The sequence below is a fragment of the Chlamydotis macqueenii genome, chromosome 6, assembly GCF_036417535.1.
Source record: "Chlamydotis macqueenii isolate bChlMac1 chromosome 6, bChlMac1.mat, whole genome shotgun sequence".
Taxonomy (NCBI): domain Eukaryota; kingdom Metazoa; phylum Chordata; class Aves; order Otidiformes; family Otididae; genus Chlamydotis; species Chlamydotis macqueenii.
The window spans coordinates 25,880,318-25,897,280 of NC_141561.1; the positions used below are offsets into that span (position 1 = coordinate 25,880,318).

General features: G+C 35.3%; 1 protein-coding gene across 3 annotated transcripts in view; it reads right to left on the reverse strand.

The window, feature by feature from the left end:
• Nucleotides 1–4,497: 4,497 nt before the first annotated feature.
• Nucleotides 4,498–16,963, reverse strand: part of CWC22 (CWC22 spliceosome associated protein) — a 31,410-nt gene continuing 18,944 nt past the window's right edge. For all 3 annotated transcript variants that reach the window (XM_086751395.1, XM_086751394.1, XM_086751393.1), the window contains exons 15-20: nucleotides 12,406–12,483; nucleotides 11,127–11,279; nucleotides 10,091–10,218; nucleotides 9,004–9,105; nucleotides 8,707–8,903; nucleotides 4,498–5,339 (exon numbers count right to left, since the gene is read on the reverse strand). In XM_086751395.1, the coding sequence (XP_086607521.1) occupies nucleotides 4,753–5,339; nucleotides 8,707–8,903; nucleotides 9,004–9,105; nucleotides 10,091–10,218; nucleotides 11,127–11,279; nucleotides 12,406–12,483 (1,245 nt within the window). In that variant the 3' untranslated portion in view covers nucleotides 4,498–4,752. The remainder of the gene's footprint in view (nucleotides 5,340–8,706; nucleotides 8,904–9,003; nucleotides 9,106–10,090; nucleotides 10,219–11,126; nucleotides 11,280–12,405; nucleotides 12,484–16,963) is intronic.

The window sequence follows — 16,963 nt, forward strand, 5'->3', positions numbered from 1 at the left end:
CCCCTTCTCTGCCCCTGCTTCTTCACTCTTTTAAAAAGTTTTTTTTTTTTTTTATTTTCCCTTTCTTAAACACATCACAGCAGCGTTGTCACCATCACCCTGGCCAGCAGTGAGTCTGCCCTAGAGCTGGCCGGGTCTACCAAAGAAAGGGGAAACTTCCAGCAGCTTCTCGCAGAAGCTGCCGCTGTAGCCCCTGCTGCTACACAAAACCAGGACACCAGTATATGTTACTTAGAGTTTTAATTAAAATATCCCTTTATTCTGCATTTTTACTTTGCAATTTCTTAAAACATATATTTAGATTAATAAAAAAGCTTTTTAAAAATACTAACTTATCTAATTGGAAATGAATTTAATGACAAAGTTTCCCTGCTCTCGGAATGTTATTAGAGAAATGAGTAAATTTTCTCTACTATCATAATAATAGACTCTTGCTTTTTCTGATTCTCCAAGAAAATTAGCATTATGGTCAGGCACTTTTCCTCAACAGTGGAAGATACTTCAAAGTAGTTTAAGAACGGTGAATGAAGATGAGCTACTGTCTTTTTATTTCAAAAAACTGTACAAATTTAATGACAGGGCGGCACTTAAATTGCTACTGGAGCTTGAAGTGTCCACCCTAGCTCATTTATTTATTGGTGGCTGAGGTGCACTAAGCTATTTCAGACTATAGCCTGCATTCAAAAGTTAAGAAAAGTATGTTACTGGAGCCTTAAGTAAATTAAAAAACACCACACTTCTCCGCTAAAATAACATACCATCTAAATCAAATTAGTACTACTAGTAATTTTCAAAATTGAATTTAATTTTCAATATATATATGAATATATAAGCTTCACAGACCTTGTTCCAAGTAAAATTATAGTTAGAGAACAGAATTACGGTTCTCACAAATACCACAAACACTTCCGTCGAGATTTATTCCTACGCAGATGGTGAACTCACTGGGTGAGTCAGCAGCTGCTCTCTACACCACCACCTAATGCCACTGTGAGGAAACTCGGAAACTCGGCCAGGGAGCCCTAGCAAAAGCGATGCAGTCTCTCTTGCTGTGTCTCTGGACTTGGATATTACAATCGCTTTTGAAAGGTGAATTTTAAGCATACAAGATCAGAACAGGTCATCACAAGTTCCTTCCCAAACATCTTTTTTGTTTATAACAGCTCAGACCCAGCTGAGTCTTGAAGTTTCCTCTAGTAGCTGCCTCCCTTGGCAGGCGAAGGGGCTTAATGCACACAGCCTCGCTCAGCCAGAGCTCGTACCTGAACGCCAACCAGCACCAGGGACTGTGGAAGCAAACCCAAGAAACTGCCAACAGTTCCATGTTCAAACAGACAGTGAAGACCAAGGCACAGATGCCCAACACAGCATCACTATGATAACACTCATAACAAACACACTTTTAAGGCCAGTGGTAGAGCTGCTACTTACAGGGCCAATAAATAGCACATTTCCCTGACACACTTTCACTTTTCTGAGTCAAGAGCACCTGTGACTGAAACTTGCAGTTCAGTGAGACCAAAGCAGCTTGCCATTTATCTGAGAGCCAGACAAGCCATTACCTGAACACAGTCCAGAAGTACCCACGTTAGGTGACTTGCAGTAGCAGAAGTCTGTTAACCAAAGCCATAACCAGACCCAATTGTCAGAAGCTAAAGCTAGGCTGCTTCAATCATGCTTGTAGGTAACAAGGATTAACAACCGCACAAAATAGTGAAGAATGTCATAGAACCTCCACTTCTTGAAGTCTTGCAGTCAAAACTGGTATTCAAAACACAACCTAGCCCTCCAGTGTTAATTAGACTAGACACATGAGTCATTTCGTTACTGCGCATGGTCTACAGCTGGCTGTTATTGCTGAGGAAGGAAAGCCCAGGATCACCATAGATGACTCAGCTCCACAGCAACTGAAAGGATGGACTGAAAACAAATGAACCCCCAAAACTCTTACATCACTATGCAACTCCTGGAATATCCTAGTTTTGAATACTACATAGTATTTTGACTTTTTTTCCCCTTTATAAAGAATATAGTAAAATAAATACATGTAGGGCAGGAGGAATGATCAGGGCTATGGAGTGGTCTCACACAAGAAGATTACTGGAAAAGAAATAGCAAAGAACACAACAGGTTTAGGCCTATAAAATCACAGACAAGATGGCAAGCATGACACTACACAGTTACCCAGAAAACACATCGGAAGGTAGAAAATGAAAGTGATCAGTCAGAAGCTATAAAAGAAACACTTTTACACATACTGTACAGTAAAATACTTGAACTTCTGGCACAGGATACTGTAGAATTCCCCCCAAATGAGTTAAAGAATCAGGCCACTTAATGGGTGAGGCCTTATTCAGAGCTGCATACAGTGCCTCTGGCTCAGGAAGTCCTTAAGCAATGGTCTGCTAAAAACCGAGAATGCACTCTGTATTTACTGACCACTGTCAGTGCTGGCTCTGGGCTGGAGACACTTCTGAGGTGTCATAGCACATTCTTCTCAGCACACATCGGAACGACCGCTCATTGTCTTACTGCTTTTAGCTAACAATAACCTGCTTATCATAGTAATGGTAAAAATAATAGCTACTTTTAATAGGTCATTCTATTACATATCTATTAGTATTTCTGGAAATGAAAAATAAAACCACTAAGAAATTGTGAATGCGGCTAAGACCCCAGCTCAAGTCCTAATCTTGTCCTCTCCCTTTTTTCACCAAACGGCACAATATTTTTATCAGCTTGTATGAAATAACAAAAAAAAATTGGAGATGTTTAAGCTGGCATTTCCTGATCAGTTATGTCTGAGATCAAATGCTTTATTTTTTAATAAACATTTTGTTTTCACACATTGTTTTAATATACTTCCATTTATTAAATATGTAATTAACAGGCATTTTAACTTGAACAGAATATATATAAAAAGTTATGGGTTAATAAATTTATGCTGTTAAACCCATAACATACTAAGGGGAGTATTACTCTAGATCAAGTTCGTACAATTAAACCATTATGAAGTACAGATCGTTGTCAATAATGTTCGTAGAGAGCATTCAAAGAAGCCTAACAATTATCAGAAGAATTATTTTAGAAAGCATTATTTCAAATTAAGTTTTCCTGGGATTAATACACACTGCCAAAATGCACAGATCATTCTGAAAATGCTAAGTGCCTTGGACAAAAAACCACCACAGTTTAAACAACATACCTCATGAGGCCACTAAAGCATTTTTAGCTGTGTGGTATAGCAAGATAGAAACCTTATTTTTTCTCTGCAATATGAATTTATTTTCCATGCAAATGTTTTTAACTGAAAATTGTTTATCACATGAAAACTTGCAGAAATAAATTCTGTTAAATACAGAAAAAAATTATAAATGTGACATTTTTCTTAGAAAAATGTTGTGACAATGTTTAGACAAAACTGATTTATTTCCTTAGGAATTGTTCTATTATCTGTTATAAAACAGCTCAAATGTATTTTCTATGCTTTATACAAAATGAACGATGATTTACACATCAAACGTGTAAGTTCTCATATGCCCAGCAACTGTGTTCATTTCACAAACAAAAAAAAAAAGTCGTCTTACAGCATCAACAACTGCACAATATACAACTATCACCTCTGTCTTTCCTACTGACCACGTCCACACTATTTCTTATTTTCATGTCAAAAGACTTTCAAAATTCTCCTTTGGTACTAATGAGATTTAGAGTCTTAACCAGATGATTTTCATTCATTATTCATACAATGAATGTTGAGCTAGGTACTTCAAAAGACTCCAGGTAGAACAATTTATAAACTGCTAGAGCAATTGAATTTTTTTTTGGTAAACTTTGCTTTCAATACACTTGAGCACTTCAAGCCATGTAGTTCAAAGAGTCTAAAAGGTTTGAAATACCTCTTATTTCGATTTCTTATTCTCTTATATACTGGGGAAGATGCTTCTTAAACACTTCCTTTGTAGGGCTAGAGTTGAAGTCTATGACTTTAAAAATCAAATTCACAGTTGGAAAAAAAAAACCACCTCAAAAAAAACACACCACCAACTTATTCTCCCCCTGTGTCTAAGATCACAAGTGTAACTAGCTCAGGATGTTACAGTATTAAAAAACATTGTGAAAAGTAACAGAACAAGTTGACACACTTTCAAATGTGACATTTAAAACAGCAATATTGCTTTTCCAATTTTTTAACTCTTGAAGAAAAAAGAAAAATCAACTGAAGCATTTCCTGAAAATTTTGGCCAAACTTGCTTTCATGTTTGCGAACTTGAAAGAATATACAGCTACAGAGTTCCTGAAGTGCTCGTGCTGATGTTTGAAAATTTGTATAAAGCCTTCTCATGGAACATTCACCTTGTAATCTGAATTTTTTACATTTATCACTGTAGTCTCAATATCTGACTTTCAATTAACAAGCAAAATTAAAACCCAATGGTTTTTAGACCATAAAGTTATAATCATAAGTACTTGAAACTAAGTGACAAAAACACCCACTTCGCTGAGATCTTAATGGTTTTATTCACAAAATAAAAAGCTTCATCTTTCCAAAGGAAGAATTTAACAGAAAGACTCAATACAATAGTTATAAAAAAGTGGTACTGGATATTTGAAAAAGTCTGATAAAATTTACAAATGCAAACTATCACTTTGTACAAATTTTTTTTTTTTTAAAGAAAGTTCAGTAATAGATTTTAAAATACAGATTTAACAGCTCAGAAATGCACATGTATTTCATACTCTGGTTAGGTATTATTTTCGTCTGTGTGGGGAGTCTTCCCTTCGTCTGTCCTCGTTCTTTCTGGATTCTCTGTACTGGTCAGAATAACGGTTGTACTTCTCTCTATGTTTCTCTGAACCATTTCTGTATCGGTCCTCTTGCTCCTCCTCTCTTGGACTTGAATTATTATGGGCTCTCTCCCCAGATTTTGATCTCTCTCTCTTTCTACTGTGATGTCCATTATCTTTGCTCCAGTGTCTGTAATTTTCATCATCAGACAAGAAAGCTCTTCTCTCTGCTTTCTTCGGTTTTGAATTACTGTGTTTATTGTCTAGATCCTTACCTCTTTCATGGTTCCTATCTTTTCCACTATGGTACCCATCTCTGCCATTGGACTCATCTCTGTGACGATATTTTGATACGTCATCTCTCCTGTGTGCTTCTCTCAAATTTCGGTGATTTCTTTCTGATTTGCTCTCAGTATCACTTCTGTCCTCTCGATGCCTCCTTCCCATTTTCTTTTCAAGGGATTTCCTTTTCCTTTCTTGTTTTTTCCTGGAAACTTTATCAGATTCTCTATTTTTCCTTTGCATTCTCTTTCTTTTGGCTTTAGGAACATCTGAAATTATAACAAATTATGGGAATAGGGTTGCATTTTGATTTATTACACTTAACTTGTTAAATTACATAGAAAGTTCTAGACAGTTATATTTTGTCAGAAAACCTTTGTGGGTTTGTATCCAGACAAAGGTTTCAAAATAATGAGCTTTGATTTTATTGCTCCACTCCACCCCGAGTGTCTCATGCAATGGGTGAAAATTCACCCATTCTTTAATTGAGCAGATACTGATAACTTTTAAACGTCTGTCTGCATTACAAGCCTTTTATTTTACATAAAGATAAATTCTCCGTAAAAGTGTGAACTATCAAGCCCAAGACTACTCTCCATTTTTCTGCTGAACTTCAACATTTCTTAATAACTCCACTGTTATTAACATAGGAAACTCACGTTAAAAAAATATGGTCACAATGCATCACCCTAAAACCTTAAGAGCAAACAAATAAGAAATTAGGGAATAGCTTTCTGTATTTTATCCCATTTACAATGCCTATACAGGTACTGAGAACACTATGCAGCTCAAATAAAAAAATAAAATTCTTCCTTGACTTACAAAAAAATCCCAACAAACTTGCACTTGAATGCAAAACATTACTAAGCAGTCATATCAGTGTTAAAATAGAGTAACTCACTAAATGGGAATATGATGTATGAACTGCAAACTGTCAATCCAATAATTTTTTGGTTATGTAAAATGCTTTCATATTTGAAAAGATTTGAAATTCTATATACTGACAAAACTCCAACAGCCTTACTCCCCCCTGCCACATTAATTGCTTGAGAAAACATCTCAAATTTGTACAGATGTGGCTGCCACTCACATGTATCCATCCGCAGTGCTTCTATCCCTAAGCTACTTGTGAGTGATGCCTGACTTTTGAGAACCTCTATGCATCAACATCCTCTTGTTGACTTGATACAAAAGAACCAGGAACAGGCTGTAAAGTCATACATCAAAGCACTCTCGCAAATGACTTTTTTTTTTTTAGAAAGATCACCTGTCCCAGACCATCCAGTCTCTTAAAATAATTTACTTGTCCAATTTCTTCCTGGAAAAGCTTATCAGAGATTCAAAACAGCAGATGAGGGGGGAAAAAAAAAAAAAATCTCCAAAACTACCCTATGAGAAAACAGAGGCATGCTGAAATGGCTTGACAGTGGTACTGCAGTAACATTGGGCCATTAACAATGGCCCTCTGGCTCATTTTCAGGAGAAATAGTGACAGCAATTTAAGATTTAAAACTTGTGTATTTCTAAATACACAGTAGTTCTCATTTCTGTGGAAAAGGCCTTACTCTTCCTCTTTGCTCTTTATAAGGAACCTCTAAATTTGACTTGACAGTATTAATCAGGAACAGCCATTTAGAATAACCATTAACTCACCTTATTGTATGAACCACAGTACTGTATCAGCTAATTGTTTCTAATCACCTTTTGAAAATACCACAGCCATAAATTGATTTATTAGTACATCAAATATGAGTTCTACAGCAGCTGGCTAGTCTCATGTCTGACCTACAGCTTTCTGGCATTTTGATAAAATGCAATGATGGATCAGTTCAGAAAGATTTTATACATGAAGTTTTTAAAGAAGTGTTTTCCCTATTATTTTAAATCCACCAGAATACAGAAAAAGATATGAGAAAGTAAATACAAATCAACAAGCTGCTTTGGTAAAAGACAAATTTCACCCTCTGCCCTACCTATTGTGGTTGAAATGACCTCTCCAGAGCACTGCTGAGCTGAGTTCGCTGGTGAAGTTCCACACATTAACTGTCACTAAGAAAGTAAGCTCTAATTTAGCTCTATGCTCAATTTCTCGTCAGCAGTTTTTTCTACTTTCTTTATGCACTACACTGTTAAAACACTAAAATACTGTAGTACATTCCTCTGAAAAATGCCTTTCAACTCTACCATCTTATTTTAAAAATTTAAAAAGCTGGAAACACAGGAAGACTAAAAGTTATAACCAGTAATGGACCTCAACCAAGTCTTGAGGTCATTTACAGAATTTAGTTAACTCCAATTAGTGTTCTGACCACTGTCTTTAAGTACACAAGAATAAAAAAAAAGTGAAAGCAAGCTGCAAAGATATAAAATTGCAATTTCTAATGAATGTGCTCCTGAATGGAGAAAGGACAGCTAGTAAAAGGGAAGGTCCTAAACTTACAAAAATAAAAAGTGTTCATGCTAGCAGACTGCAGACTCAGTTGGTTTGTCACTAAGGACTTACCTCTCTCGTTCCTATCAAGCAGCTCAGCAGAGCTGCAGCTGTCTATGCAGGAGCCATCTGGCTCTTTGCTGAACCAACGCCTTCTCTGACCCTGCTTAACTGTGCCCTCCTCTAGTGCTTTGTCGTCATTAATGCGATTAATGTGATGACACACAAATCAGACTGTATAGTAAGATTGCAATCGAGAACAAAAATGCATTTCCAAAGCATGAACAGTCCACACTGCTTTTATTTTATTAATCTCTACTTTCATTTCAAAGGCATGTAATAAGTCAAATTAATTTTGAATTAGCAAGCTTCTGTACTTTAGAAAGTCATGCTGTGTTATCATCTGCTCACGTTACACAGAACGGGGGAGACTGCACACGCTAACTCATACTAGCATGTACTTCATCGATTACGCAACATTTATGACAGTTCATGTCAAACAGAAGGTTCTACATCAGCAGGATGGTATAAGATGCTAAACACTAATTATAGTGCATAAAACTGCAAAATACTAAGTTATCAGCAAAAGCTAATTCTTCCTTGGAGACTTCTCTACAGACAAGAACCTTTACAATATTACCACACAAACTCTTCCTGAGGAAGAGGAATTAGAAATGGAGACACAGAAGGAGAGTAAAACTTAACCACATTGCTAGAACTGAACAATGTAATTTCTGAGCCATGAAGAAGCATGTATTTACAGGGAAGGACAGAAGTAGTACAAAGCTCATTAAAGTCAAGCAAAAAAAAAAAACCAAAAAAAAACCACAGAGCTGCAGACATTAGTCTCTAGGATGCTTACTGGTGACCTGTAAAGTGGCATTAATAAGGAATGACTCTAATTTGTCCATCCTCCTGTAAACAGGTGTCAACTGTATAGAAAAATAATCTACAAAATAATGTTCCTCAGATATTTAAGTCTCTAAAAATGGAACTCAGTTTCTCTAAATTCTAAAATAAATTCCCATGAGCAATATTTAATATTTTAAAACTTCTAAGTTTAAAAAATTGATTAGTTTTTAAAGCAGAGAAACTAACACTGTCTATAGCTAGTTTTTCTTCAAAACAAGTATATATAGAAATAGAAAAAATTGCTGTAAAGAAGTAAAAAGAGAAGTAAATAGTTATAACTAATGTTTAAGTACCTGAGTCACTGCTGTTGTCACTGCTAGATGAGGAGTCACTGCTGCTGGATGACTCTGAACTACTACTGCTGCTGTCAGAATCAGAATCTGAGGAAGAGTCTGTGTCTGAAGATGAAGAGGAATCTGATGATTCAACATCTTGTTTCTGTGTCATTATCATCTTTGGTGCATTTTTAAGATGCTCCCGTAATTCATCCCTAATTGAAAAAAAAATATTTGAGGGCTTTGTTTTGTTTTTATTGGCGGGGGGAGGGGAGAGAAGGAAAGTAAGTATCAAATCAGAAAAGCATTCCTTACGTTAGTCCTCCAAGGCCAATAGAAGTGAAGAAATTGATGGCAAAGCGAGTGTTTCTTGGGTTATCCCGAGGCAATAATCCCTCAAAGAAAGGCTGCAATGTTCTGATGGAAACAAACATCTACATTACACACTATGCCAGCTTAGCACTAATTCTCAGTGACACTAAAACCGAAAAAGAAACTGTACGGATCACTATAGGACAGCAAAAGTTTTCTCTTCATGGATTTTTCAATACTTTCATTAGTTATATCTGTGATGTATCTGATCAAAATGTTATTTAAAAACTTGCTCTTTATGAAAACAAACTTCTTCACACACAAAAGAACTACATATATACTGTCAGATTATGACAATAGAAAGCCTGGTTTTCTGAAGCCCTGATGAGACTTGTGAAATCACAGTAACCTGTGATAGCAAAGGGCAATACTTGTTGACCAAGAAGTTCAAAGATCTAGGTACCTATGCTGAAATCCCAAACAGGCCCCCAAGTATAGTTTCAAGTTTAAGTTTACATGAGTTAAGCATCTACTAAATTCTTCATACATAGAAGAAATCACAACTTACAGGAAATAGCTCAAGCAACTGAAAGGAACATTGCCGGAATGCAATGCATTAAATCACATACAGACTTAAAAGCATGTGTTATTTACACTACATTTAAGGATAAGCAACTAATCCTAGAAAAACTGGTTTTAATAGTTATGTGCTTTTTTCTAAGTTTTATCAGAAAAAAAAAAGAAGCCATAGTAACAGTTACTACACAGCTATATAGCTGGCAATACATGAAAATAGACTTGCACTTGGAAAATTCTTACACAAGCTGAATATGATTGGGGAAAAAAAAAAAGAAATCTAAGATACATCTTGCAGATAGTCACACACATACTTGAACCCAAACTGATGGTAACACACTCAGCTTAATGCGACTCTTTGCAATGACTAAATCTATACATAAACTTATTCTCAAAGTACTGCAGCTACAGAACTGTAGTCTTAGTTGAAACTGAAAACAGAGTTCTCATCTATACTTTTCCAGATAAAGAAACTAATTAAATTCACAGTTTTGAAAATAAAACTTCAACTTACTCATCTTTTAATCTTGCATTTAGATTAGGAAGTCCCATATATTCACTGAGTTCCTGAAAGAATATTTTGACAAAAATTCTGCTGGAGGATGTGGTAGTTTCTTCACTCAGTATTATACATTCAAGGACCTGAAAATATTTAGAAAAACATTTGGAAAAAACCTATTAAGTTTAAACATACACTCTTTTCTTTATCTTAAAAACCTTTGTCCTCTTGAAATAATAAAGACTGACTTCCCCACCCCTCCCAAAACAAGAACATAACCCTGTCATTCCTATTGAAGACTTAATTCATCAAAAATTATTTTCTACCACCCGGGAGCAGTTTCTGATAATATTTATACTAGCAATTCTTCAGGAATTTATTTTATCCAGGAAATCTTCACAAGAGGAAAAGTCAGGTGTGTGAACTTCTGGGAAGTTAAAGATTTGGGACTTAAGTTTTAAAGAGGTGAAGTATTTGGACTGACTTGTGGGTCGTAATAAAATAGTAGCAAAAGAGAAGTTACCTTGATATAACAACATAACGTTAAAAATAAAGAAATAATTGTCTCAGAATGCAAGATTGCCTTTTTTTATTTGACACTTAAATAACAAAATAACAGTATTTTAAAATTTCTTATCATTATATAAAACTTGCTATATATAAGGATAATTTTTAAAGGTTTCTTCAGGGTAGTTTTTTAGAGACTGTTTTACTATTCACATTGTTGATTAGTAAGTTCAAAATTTGAAAAAAGTACATTTTAATCAATCAATCCCAGCTGAGCTCCACAAAATAGCAGATTAAATCAACTACTTAAGAATGGGGGAGGGAGGAAGCATGAGAATGTACAGGGGGCAGACAGAAGAGACTAAGCAACACAGAATTGTTCAATAGTGTCTGAGAAGATACTGAAAATAATCCAGTTTGCTACAAATACAAGTAGTTAAAAATTGTAGAATAAATACTAAAACTAATGTATTATATATTATTTCTGAATACTGGAGATGAATTATGGAAAAAAAATTCTAGGACAATAGCATTTTTTACTTACACTCCAGGGAATCGAATCAGTGTACAGTAGATGAGCAAACATCTTGGCAACATTCCTCAGCTTGTTCGTTTCCAAACGATGAATGGTATCATACTGTTCTTTGAAAATAGCTTCAAAGGACTCCATATATTCTTTTTTTAACATGCAGAAACGCTGAGACAACATTGTACAATTTAAACAACCAGATTAAACAAAAACAATCATTCAGATAACCTACATGTAAGTGACCAATATTTACTGCAAAATTTTCCTTTGAAATAACACTTGGAGGAGAAAATACCTTGAAATTGATACATTTTATTGCTTTCAGCAGTTTGTCAGAATGAAAAACTCATCTGCATTGCAATTAGTAATTGTCAATTTTGAACTACAGCAAATTATCCAGCAATTTCTTTTACTTCTGTATATCCAGTATTTTCACCTGATGTAACCCCATCCAATGTAACTTTTTTTTTTATTAGATCATTGAACGACTATTTAAAATCAGAGGCAGCAGGGAACACAGAGGTAAGACATTTTGGACATAAACATTCCAAAGAATATGGAAATTAACATTTATATTCTACTGAACATGTAGAGTCATATGGTTAGTGCTTTGTAACTGACTACCAGCAGAAGTATTTTCTCAAATACTGGATAAAACACAAATGGAAAAAAACACTCCCTTTCACCGTAACTTGCTCCCTTGAAAGGACAAGTATTTTATCTTAACTAGTCAGATCTATCAATATCATAGATAGGGAAAACTTAACCAAGAAATAACTGCAACTAAATTAGCAATTCATTATACAAAAAAAGAGAGCTATCTGTTCACTGAAAAACAAACAAAAAAACCCCACCCACAACTCCAGAACAGTAAGCATTCAGTCTTGTGCTCTAAATAATTCAAAGCTGCTTAGTAGGTTTTAAGTGGCGTAAGACAGGAGTCTCCAAAATGAATCTTCAGTACTGTAAAAAGGGTATTTCTGGTAACTCATAATACTTTTACCTCTTTTTAGTACCGTTCCTTTGCCACTGATTTATTGTTCTACCATAATGAGAAAGGGAGGCAAAAAGCACAATAATATAAAGAGATAATGAGTTCTCTCAGTCTGCGTTCACTACAGTTTTTACAAGCAAAATGTTAATTCAATCAACTAATACAACCACTCAATTACTATAACAATTTTCAGAATGATAAAAAGACTATTAATTTATCCATTCAAATCTGACATTAAAAAAAAAAGGAAAACAATGAAATTATGCACCATAAAGTGTAAATTCGGAAAACAGAACTCACCCCTGCCAGTAACCCAAAGAATTTCTCATATGTTCTTTGCTGAGCACAGCAGTCAAGTATCATATTGCAGAGTTCTTTCTAGTTTAAGGAAAAAAAAATTCTCTGGGTAAATTCACTGTACAGCAAAACCCCATCATTACTAAGTACCAAAATATTGAAGAAAGCGCTACACAGATGCAAGGTTTGAAACAAGTGCATTTACACAAAACTTCATTCTGAATTTCTCATGATTTAGAAATCATCAGGCATGAGTATGAACTTTTGCCATTCAAATTTCCTCTTCTGCTTAAGCTAAAATTCATGAGTTAACACACTGTACATCTCAACAAAAAATGTCAAAACGAGTCTAGAAACTGACTGTACGAGAAAAAGGGATCATTGAGGGCTTTGTAGTTTTTGTTTCATGCATTTGCTGTTTGGGTGGTTTTGGGTTTGTTTTTTTTTTTTTACTTTTTAAATGACATTCAGAAAGACTAAACTGAGCCTTGGGCCACTGATCTGCCTAGACTTCCTCTACAACCAAGAGAACGAGAGGAACTTTTCTAAAGAAGCTGGCTTAGGTTCATGTTGTGAAGAGCATCTCTCCTTCTTGGCTAGAAAAGAAGCAGAGGAGGCCTAGCTAGATTAGCCTCCCAAAACTTTTGGTTTTGGGCATCCCCCATCACTGACAGCCTGCCTTCCACTTTTCCCCCCATGTCCATGGTGGACACCAGCTATGGCAGTCCTGCAAAAGATGACCTCCTTCCATTGATGCTCTCTAGAACAGTTAGACTCAGCCAGGTCGTCTGGCTCCCTCTCTTCTTGATCCCCAATACCATCATCCCAAGATAATTATCAAATCATCCTCTGCCAGCTACCACCTCCTATTCTTTCACACACACCAAACCAAGAAGCAGAGCGAAACATATATGGGTAAATTCTGCTTTTTACCTCTTCTCTAGGATCACAGCCCTTCACTGGCTGAGAGCAGTGATCAAGGCAAGTAAGCCTAAACATGAGTTTAAAAACAAGCTTACTCCTCTGACCTACTATGTAAGTTACAGATTGTACTACAGTTATGAACTGATTTAGGGCACATTTTGAAACATAATTAAGACAAGTGAAACAAATGCTTTTATATAAATTAAGAGCCATGAAATACACAGCACTTAAATAGGACTGCAATTTTTCCCATTAACTTTTTTTAGTTATTATTTTATCATAAGACCAACTTCATAGGGTAAACCAATTTATCACATTGCCAAACAGGTTTTCAGCTGTCAGTCATGTATCTTTCACAACTGATTTAATTTATCTTTAAACTAACAGTAATACTCCCATTAAAAAGGGGATAATTTCAAGCATTTTGATGTCTTTATATTTTATAGCAGTTTACTGTAACATATACCAGATTTCATATTCTCCCACTTCAGCCATTCTTCCAAGCATGTATTCCGAAAAGAAACATTCTGTCCATCACAAAAAACTCAAAGTAAATAAAAAGCCAGCCATGCTGAAAAAGAAAAAATGCTCCCTCAAAATATCAAGGCAGTAATGTATGAAACAACCCTACAGATGTGCTTAAAGGCATTCCCTTCAACACTGTCACACCATGTTAGTGTGATGTATTAAAATGCATATTAACTTTTTATATTATTCTGTTTTACAGTAATGCTGCAGTTAATCAGTTTTTAAACAATAAAAAGGGTAAAGTGCTGATGCCACTGCTAATAAAGTCAGCAAGACTTGAAAAACAAATTACTTTTCTTCCTCATCTCAAATGCAATTACAACATTGGTATCCCCTGTGGTTTACCATAATTAAATATTTTAACATTTTAATTAAGTATTACAATGATTTCTAGGAGGGTATCTTGAATAATTGCATGCACGTAAATAGATTTGCCCACAAAGATATCCTTGCTAGTGTTATCAAAACAACTTGAGGTTAGGTCTAGAGTAATCTGTCTCCAAATTAAAAATTCACACTTTAAAAAATGATTTAATTATTTCTTGAGAGATGCGACAAGTTCACATAGTAATTCTAGCTTCATTTATAGCTTTAAAGTTTAGTTAACTCCTTTTTATGCTCCCAGTGATAACACTTCTGATGTTTATGGCAGGAAGAGCCTGTGGTTTTTTTAGTCCATTACTTGCTTTAAAGAAATCAATGAATTTGTTTCCCAGTTTTACAGACAATTTATGTATCGTCTTGTTCAACAGTTTTCATACAGTGCTCAACAAGTGACTATTCAGCTTAGTTAAGAAAGTATGTATAGCTATCCAGTCATGAAGTAAAACACTCTGAAAATATCTGACATCCCCTAAAGATGGCGAATGATCTTTTGTAAAGATCTGTAATTCATTATTGTATCATGGAAAAAAAACACAGCACCTCCCAAAACTGCTAAGACAGAGGATAAAGAGAAAGCTCCCTCTAAATACACCACTTTTCTTATAGTTCTCCCTAAACATTTCCTACTAGCTCCAACCTAAACAGGATAATGGTTTAGATGGACTGTGGCTCAACCTAACACAGCAAGTATCATGACACAGGTAAAGATGCTCAAGCGTAAACTAGGAACACAAAAATAGGTCTCATTTTTCCCCCAGCTTTATCATTTAAAAGAAAACCAAAGCACACTGCCCACTCTATATTCTCTCAGCTTCACCAAAAGGCTATGTTTACTGCAGACAGACGAGCTAAAGCAACTCAGCTTTCTTGTGCCCTTCTGATTATGGGGTACATTTTTCCATTTCTTCTTCCCTTACATTTGGCTATTTCTTTTCTTTAACATTTGCATTCAGCTAAGACTGCAATTTCGGAGCTGCCCCCACAGGCTGCCTCCAAGGGGAGGTCTCACTCTCCCCTCCCTAGCTGTAAGCGATGCAATTTCCACCTCCCCTGCCTTGCCAGACACACAGCTCTGTTCCATCTATTGCAATCACAACCTGAAGCAATCATGAGACATCTCCACCCTGTAAGCTAACGTAACTTCTTAAAACACAAAACTATCAATTTCAGCACTTGGTTTCTACAACCATACAAGGAACTGAAGGAATTGATTTGCTGGAATCAAACCTAGTAGAGGACATAAGTTGGCTTAAATCAATGTGGAATTGGAATTATGTGAAATTAGCGCCTTGCATTTTATACATTTATGCTGCTTTTACAGATGCTACATTTTTCCTTTTTTCTTCCCAGCTAAAGCGTATTTTACTTCTACTTACTACCTTAAAGCTCTCTCTACTGCTGCATATTTTAATGTGCTTAGGTTAAATGTGTACATACATGCTTGGAAGACCAAATTCTAGTCAGAATTCTAGCTACCGCCTGTTATCACTAACATTCTAATATAGCATAATTCTGTATGTCTTCTATACCTTCACTTTGTAGACAGCAACACATACCACAACATACACAGAAAGGGCAATGAGCTTTATTTTATGCTTATTGGAAATATTTTAAAATAAATTCACTTGCCACATTCATAAAGCGCATGCTGCCTATTTTCCCAAAAATACAGTTAAGCTTTAAGCACTCAAGATAGTTGAAAATTAGTCTTAGATTTTTTAAAATTTATTTTCTAGTAGAAAAGATCAGTAAGAGCTGAAAAATTTAAACTCACTAAAAGTTGAGCATACGCTTAAAATAAGTTTTTAGAAGTACTTCTTTAAATACATGATATGTGTTAGATAAGATTAAGTTGTGTTTCTGGGACTTCATCCCATACAGGTATGGTTCAAATGACCTCTTTTGATCCATTAGTAATTATTTCAAGTGATATTTTGAATAATCCATCTATATATTTAGATGATTTCTACTATCAAAGCTCAACCTTTGTGTGATCCACAAGCCTATTAAAAGTAACCCCTACTCCATCCTTCAGTTCCTTAAAGAAATCTCAGGTCAGCCAAAGCAACTAGTTCACTCACACCTACCAAACTGTTTAGAAACTGGTTTCAACTTTAAATATGTAATCTACATATTAACTGGAGAGAATGAAAGAGCGTAAACTGGTTCCAGTAATGAACCTTTCTAAATTTTACTTCAATATCCAGATTCTGCACCTATAGTTGCATTTCCTGATGTTCTATATCTTCAGTTATTACACCGACATCAACAGCACTGTATGTTACACAAATTAAAGCCACTGAAGACGCAAGATCTTCTCTATCAAAGTTTTATATCCTAACTGTAGGGTTCAGAAGCAAGGTTAGGTTTGTGTTTTTTTTTTTTGTGGGTGTTTTTTTTTTTTTAAATGTTATAGTCTTCTGAGGCTTCTAAATGTGTGAAAACCAGTTCAAAAATAGTACGTAATTTGTAAAAACTTCGATCAGTGTAAAATGGCCAGACAATAACATAATATAAACAAGTATTCAAATCCACACTTTGACTTGAAAAGTGTCAAAGTAAAATTTCTAGTGGGAGCATAGACCCACTTCAAACTGAAACCTACTGACAACACTAACAATTCCTTTCATTCTTCAGCATCTTTTGAAGACTCCTGAGGAACAGATCTCAGATTACTTTTCAATGTGTGATCCACACATCTCTGGCATTAAATATATTATTTCCA